The sequence below is a fragment of the Myxine glutinosa genome, chromosome 1 (assembly GCF_964187855.1).
Source record: "Myxine glutinosa chromosome 1, kmMyxGlut1.1, whole genome shotgun sequence".
Taxonomy (NCBI): Eukaryota; Metazoa; Chordata; class Myxini; order Myxiniformes; family Myxinidae; genus Myxine; species Myxine glutinosa.
Window position 1 is genome coordinate 133,424,888 of NC_136261.1, and position 23,278 is coordinate 133,448,165.

Genomic DNA, 23,278 nt, shown 5'->3' on the forward strand with positions numbered 1-23,278 from the left:
TCACAGGCTCCATTCCCATCATCGTTCGCAATTCATCATTTGTCTTCCTCTCTCTCAGCGACACTCCGCACATCCACCGAACCATTCGCATTTCCACCCTTTCCAGCCTTCGTTGCTGCTCGACATTCATGACCCATGTCTCGCTCCCATAAATCATAAGACTTCTCACACATGCAGCATACACCTTTCCCTTCAGCTTCAACGACACTCCCCTCCTCATCAGCATGCCACTCAGTTCCCAAAACTTCTTCCATGCACATCTCACTCTAGCAGCCGTTGCCGAGTCTGATCCACCTTCTCCATTCAGCATGTCTCCGAGATAGCAAAATGTTTTCACACCTTCCAGCTTCACGCCATCTCCAAGATCCAACTCAACATTTCCTCCATCTGCAGCTCCCTCAGTGCACACCTTACATTTGAATGTAGCTGCCACACTGGTTAATGACCCTCTCAGACCACTACATTTTTCATGAACCCACTCAGTGCACATTGTACATTGAATGGAGTTCACTCCGACACCCTTCCTGCACACAGCACATGGCCACTTCCCAGTTCTTTCCACCTCACCACATGCTTTACCACTTGCCATCACCTTCGTCTTTCCTATATTCACCTTCAGACCTTTTGTCTCCATACTTTCCTTCCACTTGTTCATCTTTTCCTTCAGTCCATCCATACTTTCCGCAATCAACACCAGATCATCTGCATACAACAACTCCCACGGGAAACTCTCCTTGATGGTCTGAGCCAGCACCTCCATCACAGCTACAAATAGTAGTGGACTTAGTACCGACCCCTGATGCACTCCCACTTTCACCTCAAACTCACCACTGTTCCCGTCCTTCGTCCTTACAGCTGTGCGCGCTCTATTGCACATTGCCATCACAACTCTGATCAACCATTCCTCCACTTCTAACTTCCTCAATGCCCATGTCAATACTTCGCGTGGAACCCTATCGAATGCTTTCTCCAGATCAACAAACCCAAGAAACAACTTCTTCCTCTTCTCCATGTACTTCTCCTGCAACTGCCTCACCATAAAGAGCGCGTCTGTCGTTCCTGTTCCTGGCATAAATCCAAACTGCATTTCGTCGATCTTCACCTTCTTCCTTATCCTCCTCTCCAACACCCTTTCCAATACCTTCATTCCAGGCTCCAATAACTTTATCGCTCGGTACGAGTCACACTCCAGAGGGTCACCTTTCCGCTTGTATAGAGGGACAAGGGTACGCAGTTCCCAATCCACTGGAATGTGGCCTTCTTTCACCACCAGATTACAGATCTCTGTCATTCTCTTCACACCCCAACTTCCTGCTGCCTTCAACATATCTCCCACAACTCCCGTCGGCCCTCCCGCTTTTCTACTCTTCATTGCTTTTATCGCTTCCTCAACTTCCTTCTCAGTTATCTTCTCTGCCGGTCCTAAAACTGGGTTACTCTCTATGTTGCCATCCCATTCATTCTCTGTATTCAACAGCATTTCCATATATCTTTTCCATCTTCCTTTAATTCCATCTGGGTCCACAACGATTTGTCCCACTTCATCCTTCAAGCAACTCACCCCCATCACATCACACCTCTCTTTCGCTATCTGCTTTGCAATCCTGAATACCGCTCTCTGACCCTCTTCCGAATCCAAGCGTTCTCCGAACATTTTCCTCCATGTCTCCTGCGCCTTTGCTACCTCTTTCTTTGCAGCCTTATTGGCTGCCTTATAACTTTCATGCTCTGCTTTTTCTGCTCCCGTACCCTTCGCCTTCTGCCACTCCTTGAACTTCTTCCTCTTCTCGTCAATCCTCTTTCCAACTTCATCATCCCACCACCATGTTTCCGAGTGCCTCGGTGGTCCCTTTGTCCATCCACATACCTCACCAACGGCTCCCAACAGACTATCTTTCATTGACATCCAACCACTTTCAAGCTCAACCACATCATCCTCGACCCGACTCAGCCTCTCTTTTAATGCCTCCGTTACTGTCACCTCTTTCAACTTCCACACCTTCATTCTCGGTTGGTACTTCACCCGCCGAGCTCTCCTCGCACCTTTCACCCTTATGTCACAGACAACCAAGTGGTGCTGTGAAACAGCCTCCTCCCCCGGGATCACCTTTGTGTCCCGGAGGTGCCCCCTATCTCGCCTACGCACCATCAGGTAGTCAATGGTTGTCGTTGACCCACCTGACGTGTATGTAACAAGCTTATTATCCCCTTTCTGGAACTGAGTATTACAAATCAACAAATCAGCTCCATCAGCAAACTCCAAAATCCTTTCACCTTCTCCATTTCTTACACCATATCCGTAACCCCCATGAACTCCCTCAAAACCGTCCATACTCCTTCCCACATGTCCATTTAGGTATCCTCCTACCACAACAACTTCCTCATCTTTCACGTTTTCCATCAGCTTCTCTATCGCACACCAGAACTTGTCCTTCTCTTCATCGCTCCGACCAACCTGCGGAGCATATCCCGAGATGATGTTCACCAAGAGCTTTCCAATCATCATTTTCACCATCATCAACCTATCACTCACTCTGGTCACACTCACCACACTGTCTACAAACTCCTCAGAAAACAGGACACCAACACCATTCACGCCCTCCGGGCACCCTTGCCACACAAACTTGTATTTCTGTCCCTGCCTACCCTTCACCATTCTCACACCACTTCCCTTCCATCTCGTCTCTTGCACACAACATATGTCCACTCTTCTTCTGACCAATACTTCCACCACTTCTCCTGATCTCCCTGTCATTGTCCCTACATTCCATGTCCCAAACCTCAGAAACCGATCTCCTCTTCGGGCTGTACCCTGCCCATATGTAGTTGTAATTGTCATGGTTCTCTTTTTGAGGCAATGTTTTTATGGCCGGATGCCCTTCCTGACGCCAACCCTCTTAGTCGCCTCTTACGACATGCAGGGATGCGGTGTACCTATTCTAACCAGGGTACACACCGTCCACACTGGTCCAAGTCAATTCATGTAAAACTAAAAGCACAAGGATGGCCGAGTCATCCTCCCAAATACATTACACATACAAGCTCCTCCACAAGCTTGAGATCACCATTGATAACAAAGAAAAGGTTCGTTTACACTGCACGTTAAGTAGCTAAGATGGCCAGGCGTACAGAATGTAAACGCAACACTTTCGAAGGTGATGATGCACTGAAGAAAAATGCTTGATGCTTGATGAAATGAAAATGCTTGATGAAAATGCTTGGTGCATGAAAAAATGATCAATAAACTATATTCCCAAATGGAGCACTCCCAAACATACCCAAATACAGACAAAGGGAAATCCAACTGAAAAACAAAGAGGTGTGATTTACTGGGCACTTAGTCTTAAATCGGCTGGTGTATCTCGTCAGGAATCATCAAAGATCGTCCGAGGCCCCGGCGTCCTTGCGCACGAAACACACTCCTTGGCGCGAAGTAGGCCTTCCGCGCGAAGCGAACGGCCTTGGCGTGCAGCTCGCTCTTCCCAGCCGTGCCTGTCCTCACGATGTCTGCACGGAAACCACAGCTCTCCGTCCACAGTTCCCCTCCTCACGACCGACCCCAGCAAGACGTCAGAAGACGACCGCTCCTGATGAAGCCAGGACTCGAACTCGCACTCGCACGACGTGAGAATGTCTTGCCTGATCGATGTACCTCCAAATTGGCTGGTGTATCTCGTCAGGAATCGTCAAAGATCGTCTGAGGCCTTGGCGGGAAAATGTGTTCGTTGGCGCGAACTAGGCCTCGCTGCGTGTCCACTCCACGCACAGCTTAAAGAAGGTCCGCAGGACGAACCGCCGCTTCGAAGTCAGCACGAACCAGGACGCACAGCTTAAAGAAGGTCCGCAGGACGAACCGCCGCTTCAAAGTCAGCACGAATGACGATCTCTAAACTTTGATGCCGTGGAGAGCTCGAAAGTACGAGGTGCTCATAAGAAAAAAACCTGAAAAAGACATACCAATGTGGCAGCCCGCCATCTTGGTCAGCCCACTGCCACTCGCTGGGTTCTTAAGCCGCCATTTTGTTTCGGCCTATTCAAACGTGCCTTGCCTTGGAAACACGATCAATTCTCATTGCATAATTGAAGCATATCATCAAAATCTGGATTCGGATATGAGGATTGGATGCTGTAAACTAAATAAATGTCCAAATCTGGAGTGGAATCTGACAAAATTTACCATATCTTGCGATTTTATAACTAAGTGTATATATTCATTTATTTAAGTGAGGCTGTCATTCTACTTCTATACTAACTTGATAGGAGTACAGTGGAGCTGGTTAGTTTTTTAATTTTATTTAACTTAATAATTTTTAACTTCATTCATCTTTCCATGGGATAGGGTGTCACTCCACTGAACCAACGATCTGTTTTTAAAATTCCTCGGCCATTTCAACCAGAAGCGATCAGGTTGCTGATTAAGCTTACCAAGCCAAGCCACGCTTACCAAGCCAGCCGTTCCTTATCACCCATTTCGTTGGAGTACTTAAGCTGCATGGTGAGGGCTCTACAAATGAAGTGAGAAATGCCTGTGTACTTAATTAATTAGTCACAAGGCCGGGGAAGTTTGGGTGTGTTATAACACCCTTTTTGAATCTTACTATAATTCACCAAATGTCCGTCCGTCCGTTTGAAGGTACTGCAAAAACGGCTCAACCGATCGCAACAATGTTTTGGGTGGGTATTCCTGGGACCCCTGGGAGTAAAATAGGCCATATTATTTTTCCAAATTTTCCAATTTTCCAGTTTTTCCAAACACGATGGAATAATATTTACCAATATGAACAGTGATGTGGCTTTTGTTGAAATTCTACAAATACTGTTTATTCTACGTACCAGGAGAGAGTAGATCGACTCCTGACGAACTCTTCTGATATAAGCGTGCGGCTCCAAAGTAACATGGCAGCGTGTGCAAAGCGACTGAGAAACAGGTGTAGCGGCCGCTTCCGTGTTACAGATTCGGCGCGCACTCTTCACACATAAACGTGCGACTGAGAAAGACGTGTAGCGGCCGCTTCCGTTTTGCAGAATTCAATCTTTTTTCAAAATGGGCACCATGTACTGTTTAGATTTTGATGATATGCGTGTGATATGATTCAACGGATGTTTATATGAATCGTTTAAAATTTTAAAAAGCCTTCAATTTCTGATATTTTGCCTTTTCATTTGGGCCTCCCAGTTGAAGCCCCGCCCATAGAGTGGGTACCGTTGCTAGTATGATTAACCACCACTTAGTGAACGCTATTCAGGCTGCTTTTGCAAGCCATGGCATTACAGTAGACAGAGCTCTCTTTTTATTTTTATGTACCCATTTTTTATTGACTAATATATTTGTGCGATATACTAACCTTCCCCTCCCTCCCCATCCCTTCCCCTCTCCCCCTTCCCTCTCTTGCCTCTCCCTTCCCTTCCCTTGCTTTCCTCTCCCCCTTCTCCTCCCCTCCCCTCCACTCTCCCCCTTCCCTCCCCCTTTCCTCCCCCCTTTCCCTTCCCTCCGTCCCCCTCCATCCTCTCCTCTCCCCCTCTCCATCACTCCTCTTCTCCTCCCCTCTCTTCATATTCCCATCAGGAAGCAACTCATTGTTACCCGGCAACGCCGGGTACTTTTGCTAGTAAAACACATTTGTTCATTGTTAATGGAAAAAAAGAATATACAATTGGAACTCCTCGGACAAAGACCTTTATAACTATATGGGTTTTTATGGTCGCTGGTCGAGTAGTTCAAGAGAAAATTGTCCGAAAAACAAACACAATGAGTGTATTGTTATATGAGAAGATAGTAGGGACCCACGGAACATTGAGGCAATGTAAAATGTGACTTAAATTCCTCAAATCCGCTTCACCCTCATCCCCCACACAAAATCCAAGTCCTCAACCTGTCCCTCCCAGGTGTAGCCATAGCCTCCACCTCCCCCTTCCAACTCTGTCCCATCTCAAAAACCAACTCTATATCACCCCCCCCCCCCACCCCCTCCACCAATCCTCTCCTCCTGCTCATTAAAGAAAAGGGCATTCCAACATCGCTCATTACATATTTCTTGTTTACCTCATCGAAACAGTCGAATATTTAACTAGTTCCACAATCATGCCATTACTGACTTCACAGAAACCACGATCGAAACAGCAGCAGCATGCCTCCTACATGTCTTGGCCCATCACGGTCACCTGCCCAACTCACAATCCTATGAGATATGCAGAAACCCAGTGCAATTGCAACTCTCAATTGACCATGAGCAGTCTAATCGGACCAATAAACAACCCTAAACCAATTATCTTCTTCGTTATGCATATATACACATTGCTAAAAGTAAATAATGACAGATGTTTTCATTCACAATCTCGTGAGATTCTATCATCTCGCGATTCTTCAGTAAAAACTGCATATAAGTAAGGCCTCAGTCACACTGGATCGTACGATTTCTGGATCGTGCGATTGATGGCAATCTGGCCGAGGTACGACCAATCGTCAATGTTTGCTATGCTCTCCATTTGCGATCGCAAACAGCGATTGGTCTTAGGGGTCATCGTACGATTGGTGGTACGCGCGGTTGTGCGATCACCAACGATTGGAGAAGATCGATCACAAGATCAATCGGAGGTAATCGTGCGAATAGTGGTTGCGATCAGCGACCAATCATACGGTCAATCGTGGCGACTTGCGACCGCTCGGACAATCAATCGTGGTGACCTGCGAACACTCGCACTACCGATCATGAGGTTGAACGATAGGTGGCACCACCAATCGTCAGGTGGCAGGACCAGTAGCACGACCAATCGTGCGACTACTTCACCCGCGATCATGCATGACTGGTGGTGCATCCATGGGCGACTGGCGGTATGACCATGTAAGACCTGTCTGCGACCTCTTACGATTTGGAATCGTAGGTCAGAAGTTTTGAACATGACCATTGACCTTGCTGCGACTGATTTTGCTCTGGCGATCACCCACGACCTCTGCGACCAGTCGCGCGCTCTTTCTACGATATGCCCACGATTCACAAAATTTTCGGTCGCAGCTAGGTCGTAACCTGGTCACAGGCCCGGTGTGACTGGGGCTTTAGGTAAATGATTTTTAAAAACATGTAAGGTCATTGGCAATGAAAAAAACCCAATATACAACCAGAACTCCTCAGACAAAAACCTTTGAAACGAAAGGGGCTTTATGGTCCCTGATTGAGTAGTTTAAGAGAAAATCATCTCTGCAAGGCATACATACATACATACATACATACATACATACATACATACATACATACATACAAAATAAAAGTATTGTTACATAAGATGAGTCAATTTTTACTTCAAATGTACTTGCTCTGGCAAAAAGCACAATAACAAAAGATATGGTGCATATATGCTTCATACATTTTCATTTTCTATCAAGTCTCCTATCAAGTTAGTGTTGTCGTTTAAGTTGTGCACACCAGGGTTCAACATATAAGTTATTCTCATTTGATGGTTTTTGCTTTTCTTTTTCCTTTTTAGCAGCTGGAGCGACAAAGCAAGGATGCGCGGGAGTCGGAAGAAAGGTTGAAGGCCATACCACACTTCTGCTTCCCTGATGCCAAAGATTGGGAACCCGTCACAGAGTACAGCAGGTTACTAACACATGACTATTTTTAAAACTATTAGTTACATCGCACTATTACTATGTCAATTGCATTCACATGTTGTTACGGATTCGTCACTTCCGTAGTGGTGGCTTTCATCCACTTGAGACATTTCTGGTTCCATGTATTATTATTATTGTTGTTTGAGGGAAATAGCAATTATTATTGTCAAAAGGTAAAAGGAATGTTTTAAAAATGAAACCGGATCGGGAACCGGAAGACGAATAAGAAGAAGAGAAAAAAGGGCGGAGCGAATGAGTCGGACAAGAAAGCCGAGTTGCTCCCGGTTCTGAAGTGAACGTTGGCGAGCCAGAGTCACTAGCGAACTTTCGGGTTTCCAGGAGAGGAATTCCTACGACGGAGTTGTCATCGCTGTGACCGGTCAACCTGCATGTCAGGTTTTGCGATCGATTCAGGAGAGAATCATCGCCGTGCCGTGCGCCAAGAGACTGGGTCGTCGGCCATTTTGACTCGCGCAGGATTTGTGCTTCGCTCACGGTTTCGTTTCTTTTCGACAATTCTCACCGCATTCAGACGTCGATCTGGGGCGTGTGTGTGATGCGCCTTGAGGGCACCTTTGTACAGCTTCGGCTGTGTGACAGCCCTGGCCATCCGCACGGGATTCTGGTCGTTTGGACATCGTTCTAGCGATCGCTGGAGGGAATCAACTTCGTCTTGGAGCCGGGAATAAGAGACATTGGGGAATGTTCTTCTAACACTCACTTGGAGCACAATGAGTTATATATTGCAAAACTGATGGTACCATCATAGGACATATTGATTGTACTTTTGAATACTATTGTTGTTGTACCGTTAATTCTTGTGTGATCTCAATACAATATTTGTTTGTGAGTAACAATTGGGGTGGCTTCTCCATTGATCTTTGACACACAGAATAACACATTTTTCTGCCGTGACTCCTCTCGGGGCTTGGAGGTACACCATGACCAGGGGGTCGGGGAGGAGCACGTAACAATGTCCAAACCTCTTATTGCACAACCAAATCCGGGAATATACTCGTAGAATACCTCGCACATTGATTTTTCTTGTACTGTCGGTATTTTTTATTTTATTTTTATATTGGAGGCTCCAGGCACGGACTATGGTATGTTATGATCTTGTCCAGTTGAATAATTTTGTGATTTATGTAACCTCTATGTATATGGCTCCCTGCATATGGAGCTATAAACATATGAAGCATCCAGCTTGCACCTTGATCCTCAACCCCTCTTCCTCTGTTATTTTTTCCAATGGGGTAAACCTGAGATATAACTATTATTTTGGCTATCTGTGACCTCATCTTGTTGCAGCATCACTCTCAGCATTCGTTTCTCAATATTATGTGATTTCAATACATGACGTGCTCTTGGATGCTTGTTATAATCTATCTTCTACCTGAAGGTCACAGTGCTCACAATCCTAATTCCTGTTACAACTCCACCACCTCCTCTAGTGAGACCTTCTCCTTTGTCCTGACAACTGGTGATGGTAGCCGGCGATTTGGATACTGCAGGAGACTTTTGGTAAGACTGGAAAATGCATGTTGGATTAATATTTACGAGTATATATACTGTATATTAAATTTACATTTTGTTTATTGATTAATATGTTATTATATTGCATTGCATTGTGCTGGTGTAACCATTTCCATTTTCTCAATCAAGATACAGTATCTCAATCGATTTGCCTCATCAGATGCATTACCATGAATTAATGCTACTTTATTCCGTCATTGTATAAAAGTTAACATAACAAAAGGAGAAAAAAAATCTTATGCAGTACTGTAATTGTGATTGTTGACTTGGGGAGCAGAGAGTCTTTAGAATTTGGGCCAAATGGTAACTTTGCAATAACCTTGAATGGACATTATTTTGTTGTCACAATGTAGATTTACACTGTCAAAGTAGAATGCAATGTCTAAAAATCCCTCTTCCTTGCTGGCATTTTCATTGGATGGTAAAATAGTAGTGACAATAATTATCCACATGACTGTGACAAGCGCTGGCCTGGGCTTTTGCGTTAGTTTTGTGGGTGATTCAGTCTCTGGTGTGTGTGTCGTTGGTTCTCACCTCCAAATGCGGATTTCAGAAGGGGGAACTGAGCCCTCCAAGGTCTCAATGTATCCACTTTGTGTGTGTGTGTGTGTGTGTGTGTGTGTGTGTGTGTGTGTGTGTGTGTGTGTGTGTGTGTGTGTGTGTGTGTGTGTGTGTGTGTGTGTGTATGTGTGTGTGTTTATGGAAGTTGTTTTTGCCTGCTATTCCCACATGTCTGCCTCAGGAGATCTTCCAGATCTCACTGTATCCACATTAGTTTGTATATGTATGAGTGTATGTGCATACGAGTATATGTATATTATATATATGTATATATATATATATATATTTTTTTTTTTGTCGTGCGACTCCCGGTTAACACCAGGAGGTCGCTGATAGGCCTAAACGGTTTTAATGGAGGCGACGACCAAACACGGATTTCACTATCAAACGCGGGAGGAAGAAGGAAAATGGAAGGCTACGGTAAAAGCACGTTTCTTCAACGAACCGACGGCAGCTGCAGGGAAATTGATGCATGCGATAAACAGGATTTCAAATGTACAAAAATAAAGATTTATTAACGGAACCCGAAACAATGAAACGCGACGGCAATGAAATAAAAGTAACTAATTTGGGATCCCACACATCGACTTCAGAAACAAGACGAGGGAAGAATTAATAAAAGAACACGTTCGTCGTGTAATTGGGGAATGTGGGGTGCGAGCTTATCTGTCTGCATTCTCGTAGTCGTGTCCGCCGACGTCCCACGTGGCCCTCTCCGTCCACCTCTGAGCACCACCAGGCCTCGCTCCAAGCTCCACGAGGTCCACAGCAGGAAAAGCACCGCGCGTCCAACGCAGGCTAGCGGCTCCAAGCGAGGTCGATCTTCCCACAGGATCGGCCTGCCACATCCCAGTCAGCTCTCCCGAAGCAAACGTGCAAGAAGCAAGCGAACTCCACTCGGGCTATGACTCAACTCAACTCAGGCTGCGCAAGACGAAGCGCTGGATGTCCAAAAGGGCTAGCTGCGCAAACAAGAGCACGAACCGCAAGAGACTCTCCAGACCAACTCAAATGGCGCAAGACTCGAAAATGGCGTTCGGCGCTCTCTTAAATAACCTTTTCGGTGATGTCAGCCTTGGCGCGCTACCAACCAGCGACTTCCACCAAACCTTCCAGCTTCGCGCCTCTCGCACTCATTGGCTGGAGGTTCGCGTCCAGTGCGCCGACCAATCACAGGACCATAGCGTGGTGATAGCACGTAGCGTGTAGCGTGGTGATAGCGCGTGGCACTCGATGTGGTTAGGCCTGTCGGAGGTGTAACTGGTGGCGGCGCCCATCGGCGGTGCCCCGGCCTGGTTTCTTTGCCTGTTCCTTCCGAAGTCACTGTCAGGGAAGGGAGTCATTTAATGTTGCACTAAGGAGATCCTAACTTAGTGTCTAAGTGGTTGCGGTGCCAAAAGGGACAAAGGTTTGACTACCAGGTGTGGACACACAGGGGTGCTAGTCTTTCATCCCTACTCTACTTATCACTCGAACGTCCTGGTATGCTCACAGGTATACTCTTAACCGACAAAACGCCTACACATGAAACTTATTACAAGGTAGATTCTTTACCGCGACAGACAAAGCACGTATCTACACAGATCTATCTGTCTCTACATATCACTACCCCACTGACATAACAAACCCCCCCACCCCCCCCCACCCCCCCCTGGAACCATAGCTCCTGCGAGGTTCACTGCAGGCGCTACCATTCCAGTCTTAACACTTACTGTCTCACACTTAATTCACCTATGAAATAAATCAGGAGGGCTGTGGAAAGTGAGTCGGACTACCTACCTACACTTCCTTAACATGCTAATCCCCTTAACAATCATGCAATCAAATATGTAATTTTTCTTCTGTGTTCCTTAGGAGGGAGGAGACAAACAACACGCAAAAACTAACTTCATCACAAACTTATCCTGAACCAAAATTCACAACTCTATAAAACATTTGTACATACCCTGGTCTACAGACCGCTTCCCCAGGTGGATGCCACAAGACGCAACCTTACCTGCAGGGCCATCCCCAATGCGCCCCTAAATTTCCACGGGCCCTGTCCAGGTGTTACAGGTGAGTGACAAGGCTCGGTGGATTTCGCCCACATTCATTCAACACAAACCCCTTAACCACTCACTCATTCCGTCACTCCTTGCACACAAAATCATTTCAAAGCACGTATTTCACCCCCCCTGCAGGACCATGGCATTGATGTCGTATACATGTGTGCATTCCTCAACTAGACCGCGGGGAGTTACCGCACAAGCAAGATGGTGGGGGTGCTTCAGGCTGTGGTGCCCGCAGTCCCAAAACAAGTCAACCGACTTACAAGTTCATTGCCCCCCCCCCCCTCCTTTACCTCTTGGCCCCGTGACAGCCCAACAGCTCCTTTCCGCCGTTACCTCGCCGGTGAGGGTCTCCACACACCAGGCTCCTCCGTGACCTCCTGCTTCCGCGCAGCTACACGGGTCACCGGGGATCTCCGTTACCTCACGGCGCCCAACCAGACCCTCCACCGACGAGCTCCAATTTCCAAATACCACCGGCTGCCAGGGGTAATTGCCGCAGAGGGGGGCCGCAAGCATCGCTCCTCAGAGCTTGATCCGTACTTGCGGACACACACACCTTCCCCACCCACAATATCCCAAAACACATTTCCTCCCCCGCTGCCATTCCATTCTCAACACAACTCAGCACAATTCCAGAGAAGATGGTACAAAAGATGTTACAAAAGCTTTGCCATGGCCTGCCATTGTGAAATCCCCTATTCACATTTGCCATTACACATTTCCAAAAGCACATTTCCAATAATCACCACTCATCCTCAGTTTCCACTCTCACGACCACATCAAAACACATAACCACGACACTAACACAAACGCCACCCACAAGACTCTGTGGCACACAATCCATCCCCCCTCACCGGCCATGTCATCACTCTCACCCGACTCCCAACTCCAAATTACATGTCCCAAAATTTCCATAAGCAAGTCCTGACGCCGAGGGCTGGCCGCCCGGCCAAACTGAGCAATCGGGGGAGAAGGGCCTTGGTAACAGAGGTGACCAAGAACCCGATGGTCACTCTGGCTGAGTTCCAGAGATCCTGTGTGGAGATGGGAGAAACTTCCAGAAGGACAACCATCACTGCAACACTCCACTGATCTGGGCTTTATGGCAGAGTGGCCAGCGGAAGCCTCTCCTCGGTGAAAGACACATGAAAGCCCGCTTTGGGTTTGCAAAAAAGCACCTAAAAGACTCAGATTGTGAGAAACAAGATTCTGTGGCCTTTCATGTTTTCATTCTGTGGGCATACAGCTCTAGGAAGAGTCCTGATTGTTCCAAACTTCTTCCATTTAAGAATTATGGAGGCCACTGTGCTCTTGGGAACCTTCAATGCAGCAGAAATTTTTTTGTAGGCTTCTCCAGATCTGTGCCTCAACACAATCCTGTCTCTGAGCTCTGCAGTCAGTTCCTTCGACCTCATGGCTTGGTTTTTGCTCTGATATGCATTGTCATCTGTGAGACCTTATATAGACAGGTGTGTGCCTTTCCAAATCATGTCCAATCAATTGAATTTACCACAGGTGGACTCCAATCAAGGTGTAGAAACATCTCAAAGATGATCAAGAGAAATGGGAGGCACCTGAGCTAAATTTCAAGTGTCATAGCAAAGGGTATGAATACTTATGTAAATGTGATATTTCAGTTTTTTCTTGTTAATAAATTTGCAAAACTTTCTAAAATCCTGTTTTCTCTGTCATTATGGGGTATTGAGTGTAGATTGATGAGGGGAAAAATGAATTTAAACGATTTCAGCATAAGGCTGCAACATAACAAAATGTGAAAAAAGTGAAGGGGTCTGAATACTTTCTGAATGCACTATATAAATATATATATATGTGTGTGTGTGTGTGTGTGTGTGTGTGCGTGTGCACCTATAAAATACGTTTAACATGGCATTCACAATATGTGTTTGCACAATATACTACTGTACAACATGTCACGCATCGTCTGTGTGTGTGTGTGTGTGTGTACCAGCCCAGCGGGAAGACACCACTGCTTCCTGAAGTTTATTGCATCATCAGCCGCCTTGGATGTTTCGCACTTTTCTCGAAGGTGAGTTCGGTTGGTAGAATTATTGTTTTTTGTTTTTTTTAAATCTGTGGCATGTTAATGTGTATTGCATTGGTTGTTGAATGATGCATTCCATAATCTGTTACAGTATCATAACAGATTATTTAGTTTATCTTTTGGATTTCCAGAGAAATAAAAAAAAACGCTTGCGTTTTAGTTGTTTTATTATGTACCTTTTCTACTTGATAGGTAATAACCCGACTAATAACCTGTGATACATCTACATTTCATGTGTTGTACTAAACCTAGCATCATCTAACTTTGGAATATTAATTTAATAATATATCAGCATGTCTCAGTGGTTGGGTGGAGAGAGAAATTGCTCCAGAAGACCTATCCCCATTTTTAAGGTGTAGCCCATTGGACAAAGCCGTCTAGAACAGTTTGTCCATCTTTATGTGTGTATGTATGTATGTATGTACGTACGTCCCCTCAAACGTATACCAATCAGAGCTGAGGATCTGGTCACATGACAGGGTGATGTCATTATATCTGATGTCATTACGGCGGTACGGCAGCTGACACACCGCCATTTTGATTTTTATGCCGTTCATGCCTAACATATCGTCGAACCTGTCATGTATCACAATCACTATGCTCTACCTTTACGTTTTTCATTCAGTGTGAAACACAAACAAACAGATTGTTAAAATGACCATCAAATATCAAAAGCAACGGCGTTTTGTCTCTTCCAACAATACGGTACATACCCAACACTTGTGGGGTATAGTCTAGATTACAGTCAATCTCCCCTCAGTTCTGTAAGTAAAACTTACCTCACGGATGCCTGGATTCCTCCAAATTTCTTTGTTTAATGCAATAAACAGCGTCAGTGACTGTTTAAAAAGCTAATCATGTGTGTTTGTGGTTTATATTATTTGAAAAGCCCAGCTACGCCGCTGTTAGACTTTCGGTCTTGTTTTCAATGATATTTCCTTCACGTCTCCCATAAGTATACTACAACTGAACAATTATCTGTTCATTATAAAATAATTACTTGACCTTGCCTTGTTCAAGAAAATCCAAAGTCTGTAATAGGTTTTTAACTTGACAACTGCTGAAGTAATCTACAGTCGTGGCCAAAAACATTGCCACTCTTGCACTTTTTTCAAATAACTCACCATTTTCTCTAAAAATAAGTTGAAATTGACAAAAGTATTTGGTCTCCATAATTCTTTATTTCACTGTTAATATTACAGAACCTTTGTTTTTTTTTATTCAGAACTTAATTTATCCTTTTAAATCAGAAAATAAAAAGAAATTGCATTGACAAAATTATTGACACCCGAGACTTAATATTTGGTAGCACAGTCTTTGGACAAAATAACTGTAGTCAAGCGCTTCCTATAGCCATGAATGAGCTTCCTCCACCTCTCTACTGGCAATTTGGCTCACTCCTCTTGTGCAAACTGCTCCAGTTCTCCCAGATGTGAAGGGTGCCTTATCCCCACTGCTGTTTTCAGATCTCCCCACATGTGTTCAATGGGATTTCGATCTGGACTCATTGTTGGCCACTTCAGAACAGTCCAGCGTTTTGTCTTGAACCATTCCTATGGGTGCTTTTTGAAGTGTGTTTGGGGTCATTGTCCTTCTGCAAGACCCATGACTGTCGATGGAGACCCAGCTTTCCGATACTGGGTTGAACATTGCGCTCCAAAATGCCTTGGTGATCTCCTGATTTCATGATGCCATGTACACATTCAAGGCACCCCGTACCAGAGGCAGCACAGCAACCCCAAAACATCACTGAACCTCCTCCATGTTTCACTATTGGGAAGGTGTTCTTTTCTTTGAAGGTTTCATTTTGTTTTCTGGAAACATAGAGATGATGTGCTTTACCGAAAAGCTCTAATTTTAGTCTCATCTGTCCACAGGACATTCTCCCAGAAGGATTTTGGCTTGTTCAGTTGTGCTTTGGGTCCCCATCTCAGCAGTGGGGTCCTCCTGGGTCTCCTACCACAGAACCCCCTTTCATTGTGTTGGTGACGGATGGTGCGAGTTGAAACTGTCGTACCTTGTGTCTGAAGGTCAGCTTAAATCTGTTTGGCAGTTGATTGAGGTGCTTTCTCCACCATTTGAACAATCCTTCGCTGCACGTTTCGATCAAGTTTTCTCTTGCGGCCATGTTCAGGGAGGTTGGCTACAGTGCCATGGGCCTTAAACTTCTTGATAACATTGTGTACGGTGAACACAGGAACATCAATGTCTCTGGAGATGGACTTGTAGCCTTGAGAGTGTCCATGCTTGGCTACAATCTTGTGTCTGACTTTCTCAGACAATTCTCTGGTTTTCTTTCTTTTCTCCACGGTCATTGCGGTACACACAGTGACACAAAACAGCAGAATGACTCCTTTTCTCTATTCAAACTGGTTGAATGGGTGACTTTTATATTGCAGGCACCTGCAACTCACCACATGTGAGTTCATTACCAAAGTAAAGGAGAATCACCTGCTTGAAATCTAATTATTTCTAACAACTCCTAAAAGGTGCCAATAGTATTGTCTAGGCCATTTTAAGATTTCTGTGTGGAATAAGCTAAGTTTTAGTAATTTTTTCACCTTTTTTGTTTTGTTCTACTGCAAACCAAAGAAATACATTTGTGGATACCAAAATATTTTTTAATTTCCACAATTTTCTGGATGAAATGGTGGATTATTTGAAAAAAGTGCAAGGGTGCCAATAGTTTTGGCCACGACTGTAGGGAAAACTTGGTACGGATGCGTATAATGATGTAAATGATGAACTGATTCGATTTTTGGGTCACGAGGTCAAAGTTCAGACAGATCCTGTTCGGTTAAAAATTCTGTTACCGAGCTAATTTGTGAGCCAGTCACGGGATTTTCACCAAACTGGGTATAATTATATGGAGGTTATGGTTACACCCCTGTCTGTCTGTTCAATTGTTTGTTTATCTGTTTTGTCTGTCTGTCTGTTTGTTTGTGACCAGGATGTCTCAAAATGTTGTGGACGGATTTGTACGAAACTTGGTTGACAGGTTGGGTATGTGACACGGAAGAATTGATTCAATTTTGGTGAAGATTCGAATCTGGATATGAGACTTTTTAAAATTCTGTAAGTGATTCTTCACCATTGAGTGATAAGGCCAAAAACAATATGTAGCATATTTCAAAACATTGTGGATGACTTATGACAAAACTTGGTGGATGAGTTGGGTAAGTGACAAGAACAAGCCAATTCGAATTTGGATCAGTTCCAGATCCAGATCCGACCTATCAGTGGTATATAGTGGAGGTATGCTCTCTACTGAGTGTCGTTCTAGTTATATACTGTATTATGATATTAAGATGAACTGATTCGATTTTGGGGTCAAGTGGTCAAAGGTCATGTCAAGTAAAAATTATGTTACAGGCCCAACTTGTGAGCCAGTGGTGGGATTTTGACAAAAGTTGGTATAAGTATATATTATGATGCAAAGATGAACTGATGAAATTTCTGCACCAAGAGGTCAAAGGTCAGTTTCTGTAAGAGGTTTTTGTTACTGCAATTACCTAATAACCGCTGAAGGGATCCAAGTCAAATTTGGTACAAATACATATAATGATGTAGATATAAATGTATTACTTTAAGGGGTGATGAGGTCAAAGGTCAGACATCCCGTTAGGTAAAAATTATGTTGCTTCGCTAACTTGTTAACTTCGCTAACTTCGCACGCAGTGATGGGATTTTGACCAAACTTGGTACAAGTTTATATTGTGATGAAAAGATGAACAGTTTAGATTTCGACATCAAAGGCCAGAGGTCATGCCAGGTAAAAATGTGATCCATGAGATCAGCTGAAGGGATTTAAATCAAACTTAGCAGAAATATGTATAATGATGTAATAATGTGGGCAGAGTCCTATCGGTCGACGTCAAAGAGTTTTACTCTCGTTTTACGTGTGACATGACACTGAGACGCAATTATATGACCGCCATCTAGGTTTTCTGGTGTGTCTAACGCATTAATACGCTGCCCTGATTTGCTGCGTTAGATTTCCATTGGCTTTGTTTTGGACGAGTGTTATTGACGACGGAGGACCCTGAAAAATCTAATCATATGTCAAATAATAGGAAGGTTTAATCAAGCCCGTCAGAGAGCATGGTATGTAAGAACGCATGGTAATCAAGTGATAAATGACATAATCAAGAGTTCCATTACGTAAATTACTAAAACCCTATGGCTTTGTTTGGGTTGAGTGTTATTGACGATGAGGGACTTTAGCATGGAAGAAAAAGAGATCCGAGGCGTTCAGAAAGCAAGTCAATCCCTTATTCCAACCGTGACCAACCAAACCCGCTCATCTCACTTCCGGTCACATCCGGTTCTGGAAAATCCTCGATCAACCTGCGCTCAAGCATATTTACATATTATTAACATGAAAGGCAAAATTATGCTGCTATAGGACCCCCAAAAATCGAATTATATTTCCAATAATAGTAATGTTTAACCAAGCTCATCAGTATGCATGTGTTACGTGGTCCCCTCGGTGAATACCTGGTCTCGGTGACCCCCGGACCGTGAGAGGAACTTCGCCAGAAAGTTGTATTATATATGCGCTTTCGCCACGCAATCCATATGAATTCCACCCAAGAGACGACTGATGTTCAAGGATATATTTCAATGGTAATGATACCATACAATTTCAATGATACAACCACGGAGATTTTCCCCGAGCAATCAACAATAAACAACCATCAACAATTCCCAATCCACAATCAATTCCCTATGATTAAGATGGCCATCTTATATATGTGTGTCCCCGTGGGTACTCACGACCCCCTTTTGGTCTCGGTCCCGCACAATGTCTCTGGGCCCCTCCTGACCAAGATGATGGTCGGCGTCGCCGCACTCGGGCGGTTGAACGAACCCCGGGTGGACGTGTTTCCACCGGGCAGGTATCGTACCAGGCACCCCGGCTGCAGCCCCTCGTGGCCACGCGAAGCGGGTACGGGAAAGCAAGCCAAAAGCCCCACGCCGCTTGCAAGGCGTGTTAGGCCCCAACGGGCGACCCGTACGCGTCTTTTTCAACGGTGTCGCGAACGGTGCCAAACGCTGGGTCGGTGCACGGCCACACGACAGTTTGACGTCCACCGGGCAGGTATCCGTCCTGGTAACTCCTCTCGCCAGACGGGCTCGGGAACGCCGCTTTTCCACACGGCTCAATCAATCCCACCTTTCGTCGGAGCGGGGCGAGGAAGAAGAAAACTCATCGTTTTTCTTCCTCGTGTCTTTTCTTCTTCCGTTTCCGGTCACTTCCGTTTCCGGACCTTTTCAGAAGGGCTCCTGACCCTCCAACCACAACAACCCTTAATCTACTAAACATGGATAAGCAAAGACCTGAATGGTAATTCACATACATTCACATAAATATGTAACACTCCCCCCCTTCAAGAAAGAAAGTTTGAACCCAGCGAAAACTTTCTTTGCCGGCCAATTTGGAGAAACAAACCAGATAACTCAACCCCCCCCACATTATCAGTTCCCCCCGGGCACAGTTATCACTTAAAAATAAAGCAACCAAAATTTCACCACAACCCCTCCAGATTACTCACTCTGGACTAAGCACCAGCAACGACATTGTCCCTGCCAAATCAAACTCCATCTCATGACCCTCTGACTTTGACCGTCAGTTTCTTGTGAATGAAGGTTAAGGGGTTGATCAAAGATCCAAAGTTAAGCCACTCGATAGCACTTTTTCCGGGAGGCCAAGCCGAGTATTCACTACATGGATGCCTTTAGGAACGTGGAGTTCACGGTTAGTCCGTGCAGGAAAGTTCTCTACATGGGCGCCTTGAGGAACGTGGAGTTCACGGTTAGTCCGTGCATGAAAGTTCACTACATGGACGCCTTTAGGAACGGCGTTCACGGTTAATCCGTGTAGGAATCTTGGCTCGGCGGCTCCGCCGCATTCAGTGCTTCAACTTCTCAGAACTTCCCTAATACTTAGGGTGGGACCACTTGTCCCTGTAGTCCCATGAATAGCGGTCTCCTTCTCAGCCACTACTTTGCCAATCCTTCCTTCGGGAGCGGCCGTAACTCAGGGAGCCTCCATAATAATATTGATTGCGGCCACCACCAAAACTACCGCCCAGTTGTCCTCTCCTGTAGACCTCTCGACGCCTACGAAATGCCTTCCCTACTGTTATGGTCCGACCCTCCAAATCCTTGCCATTCCAATTCTTCTCTGCCTCTCTGGCGTCTTTTGTGCTGGCAAACGTGACAAAGCCGAACCCTCTTGACTGTTGCGTTTCCCAGTCTCTTACCAACCGCACTTCCACCAGCGGCCCATATCTGTTGAAGACAGAGGTCAGAACTTCTTCCTCTGTTTTGAAGTTCAGTCCCCCTACAAATAACTTGGCACTTTTGTCGCCATCCCGAGCTGGTGTGGCGTTATTTTCCCTGCTGGGCTCTTTACCAACCTTCAGGTTACCATAAACTTGACCCCCGGCCAAATCATTCCCGATAACCACAGATACACCCTCTACAGGAAGCGTGGCTTGTAAACCGACGGTGACCGGTCCTGACACCAAATCGGACTCCAAATGGATGACATGAAGGGGAGCACTAACACCACCCCCGATCCCCTGTAAACGAACACTATCCCCCGTTGCCGTCTCCTCGGACCATGGCAAAATGCCTTCAAGCATTAAAGATTGATGTGCCCCTGTGTCCCTCAATATCCTAACCGGTTTCCGGTTAGTCGAGGCTCCATCCCGTGACACAAACCCCTCTGAAATAAATGGTTGGTAACCCTTTTGATGGCGATTTCTCACAATGGCCATTGCGTTTGGAGTCGTAGTAGTCGGACTCCGCTCTGGGTCTTCGCTTTTCATGCGGTAACAACTGGACATCAAGTGTCCAGGTTTCTTGCAAAAAGCGCAAGTAGGCCCGGAGGAAAAACTCGTGGTCTGCCTCGGGCCCCCCGAACTATAAGTTTGTCTTGGGCCCGCATCCCTCTGATTTCGAACAGGTGGGGTATCATAGTTGTCCCCATAATCATCTCGAGGCCGCCGCCATGTATGGTCGTTCTCCGCACCTGCTGTTCCCCACCTCCCCTGCGGAGATCTAGGCGAGGAGTTAGGTTCGTGGACCCCTATTCGGTGGGTTAAGGCATAATCATCTGCCATGGTGGCTGCGTCCCACAACTTTGGTACTTTCTTTTCCTGCAGGTACACTTTGATGTCCTCGTGGACACACTGCTGGAATTCCTCCACCAGGATCAAGTCCCGCAATGTTTCGAAGTCTTTCCCGACTCCTTTTGACTCACACCACCGATCAAACATGTTTTCTTTCACTCTGGCAAACTCCACATGGGTCTCACTCTCCCTCTTCCTGGCATTCCTGAATTTTTGCCTGTAGGCTTCCGGAACCAACTCATAGGCTTTGAGGATGTGCTTCTTCAGTACCTCATAATCTGCACACTGGTCCATTGGTAGCGCCGAATAAATTTCCTGAGCTTTCCCCACCAGCACACTTTGCACGAGTATGGTCCAGGCCTCCTCCGGCCAGTTTAATTGTCGAGCCACTTTCTCAAAGTGTGGAAAAAATTTCGCGACTTCCTTTTCACTGAACGGTGGAACCAGCCTCACATGTCTGCCCACATCCCAGGTTTTCTGGTTAGGTGTCGACCCCGTCAGCAAGGGTGGTGCCTCTCCCCGTTCTCTCATTAACTCCAGCTCCTTGAATTTGATTTCTTGCTGAAGCTCCATGTCACGTTCCTTTAATTCCCTTTCCGCTTTTCTCTCCTCTGCTTCGAGGTCCCTTGCAGCTCTCCTCTCCTCTGCTTTTCTCCCTTCTAACCTTTCCTGGAGTTCTCGTTCCACTCTCCTTTCCTCTGCTTGTTTCTCTTCTCTCCTCTCTTCTGCTTTCCTTTCTTCTTCTTTTAACCTTTCCTGGAGTTCTCGTTCCACTCTCCCTTCCTCTGCTTGTTTCTCTTCTCTCCTCTCTTCTGCTTTCCTTTCTTCTTCTGCTCTTTCCTTTTCTGCTTTCCTTTCTTCTTCTTTGATCCGTTCCTGGCTCCGTAATTGCAACTCCAGTTTCCGGAGCTCAACGTCTTCTGGTTCTTCGGGTAGCCACTCCCAGGCTAACTCGTCCCATGTTCCTAATCCCACCATAGATTGTATCACCGTGGCCTGCAACTCTGCCTTCCTCAAATTAGTTCGGACCTCCAAGTTAAAATGTTTGGCCAATTTCAAGAGGTCCGACTTTAGTAACGCTCGGAACTGTGCCTCACTCGGTGTTACCGCAAAGTTCTGTGCCACAAACGCCATGGTGACTATCGTTAACACCTGTTAACCTTCACCCAAGACTTTACCCCAATTTCCCCAAAAATTCTCCAATTAATACTTAATTAATAAATTTTAATTAATAAAAATATTATTTTATTATTTTATACAAATACACTTTTAGATCCCGGACGTAGACCCAATTGCGAATCGTAATTTGGACGAGCCCCCAATTCTGTTACGTGGTCCCCTCGGTGAATACCTGGTCTCGGTGACCCCCGGACCGTGAGAGGAACTTCGCCAGAAAGTTGTATTATATATGCGCTTTCGCCATGCAATCCATATGAATTCCACCCAAGAGACAACTGATGTTCAAGGATATATTTCAATGGTAATGATACCATACAATTTCAATGATACAACCACGGAGATTTTCCCCGAGCAATCAACAATAAACAACCATCAACAATTCCCAATCCACAATCAATTCCCTATGATTAAGATGGCCATCTTATATATGTGTGTCCCCATGGGTACTCACGACCCCCTTTTGGTCTCGGTCCCGCACAATGTCTCTGGGCCCCTCCTGACCAAGATGATGGTCGGCGTCGCCGCACTCGGGCGGTTGAACGAACCCCGGGTGGACGTGTTTCCACCGGGCAGGTATCGTACCAGGCACCCCGGCTGCAGCCCTTCGTGGCCACGCGAAGCGGGTACGGGAAAGCAAGCCAAAAGCCCCACGCCGCTTGCAAGGCATGTTAGGCCCCAACGGGCGACCCGTACGCGTCTTTTTCGACGGTGTCGCGAACGGTGCCAAACGCTGGGTCGGTGCACGGCCACACGACAGTTTGACGTCCACCGGGCAGGTATCCGTCCCGGTAACTCCTCTCGCCAGACGGGCTCGGGAACGCCGCTTTTCCACACGGCTCAATCAATCCCACCTTTCGTCGGAGCGGGGCGAGGAAGAAGAAAACTCGTCGTTTTTCTTCCTCGTGTCTTTTCTTCTTCCGTTTCCGGTCACTTCCGTTTCCGGACCTTTTCAGAAGGGCTCCTGACCCTCCAACCACAACAACCCTTAATCTACTAAACATGGATAAGCAAAGACCTGAATGGTAATTCACATACATTCACATAAATATGTAACACATGGTATGTCAAAATGTATTGTAATCAAGCGTTACGTTATGCAAGTTAGTTAATATTGCATCACGCGTGTTTCCCAATAGTGCTGTTC

The 23,278-nt window shown here is 45.8% G+C and overlaps 1 protein-coding gene across 1 annotated transcript in view; it reads left to right on the top strand.

The window, feature by feature from the left end:
• The window catches only part of LOC137428692 (DENN domain-containing protein 2A), a 277,280-nt gene that overhangs the window by 145,207 nt on the left and 108,795 nt on the right, over window positions 1-23,278 (top strand). The window contains exons 11-13 of the mRNA XM_068118598.2: window positions 7,483-7,595; window positions 9,061-9,130; window positions 13,724-13,801. Of these exons, the coding sequence (XP_067974699.2) occupies window positions 7,483-7,595; window positions 9,061-9,130; window positions 13,724-13,801 (261 nt within the window). The remainder of the gene's footprint in view (window positions 1-7,482; window positions 7,596-9,060; window positions 9,131-13,723; window positions 13,802-23,278) is intronic.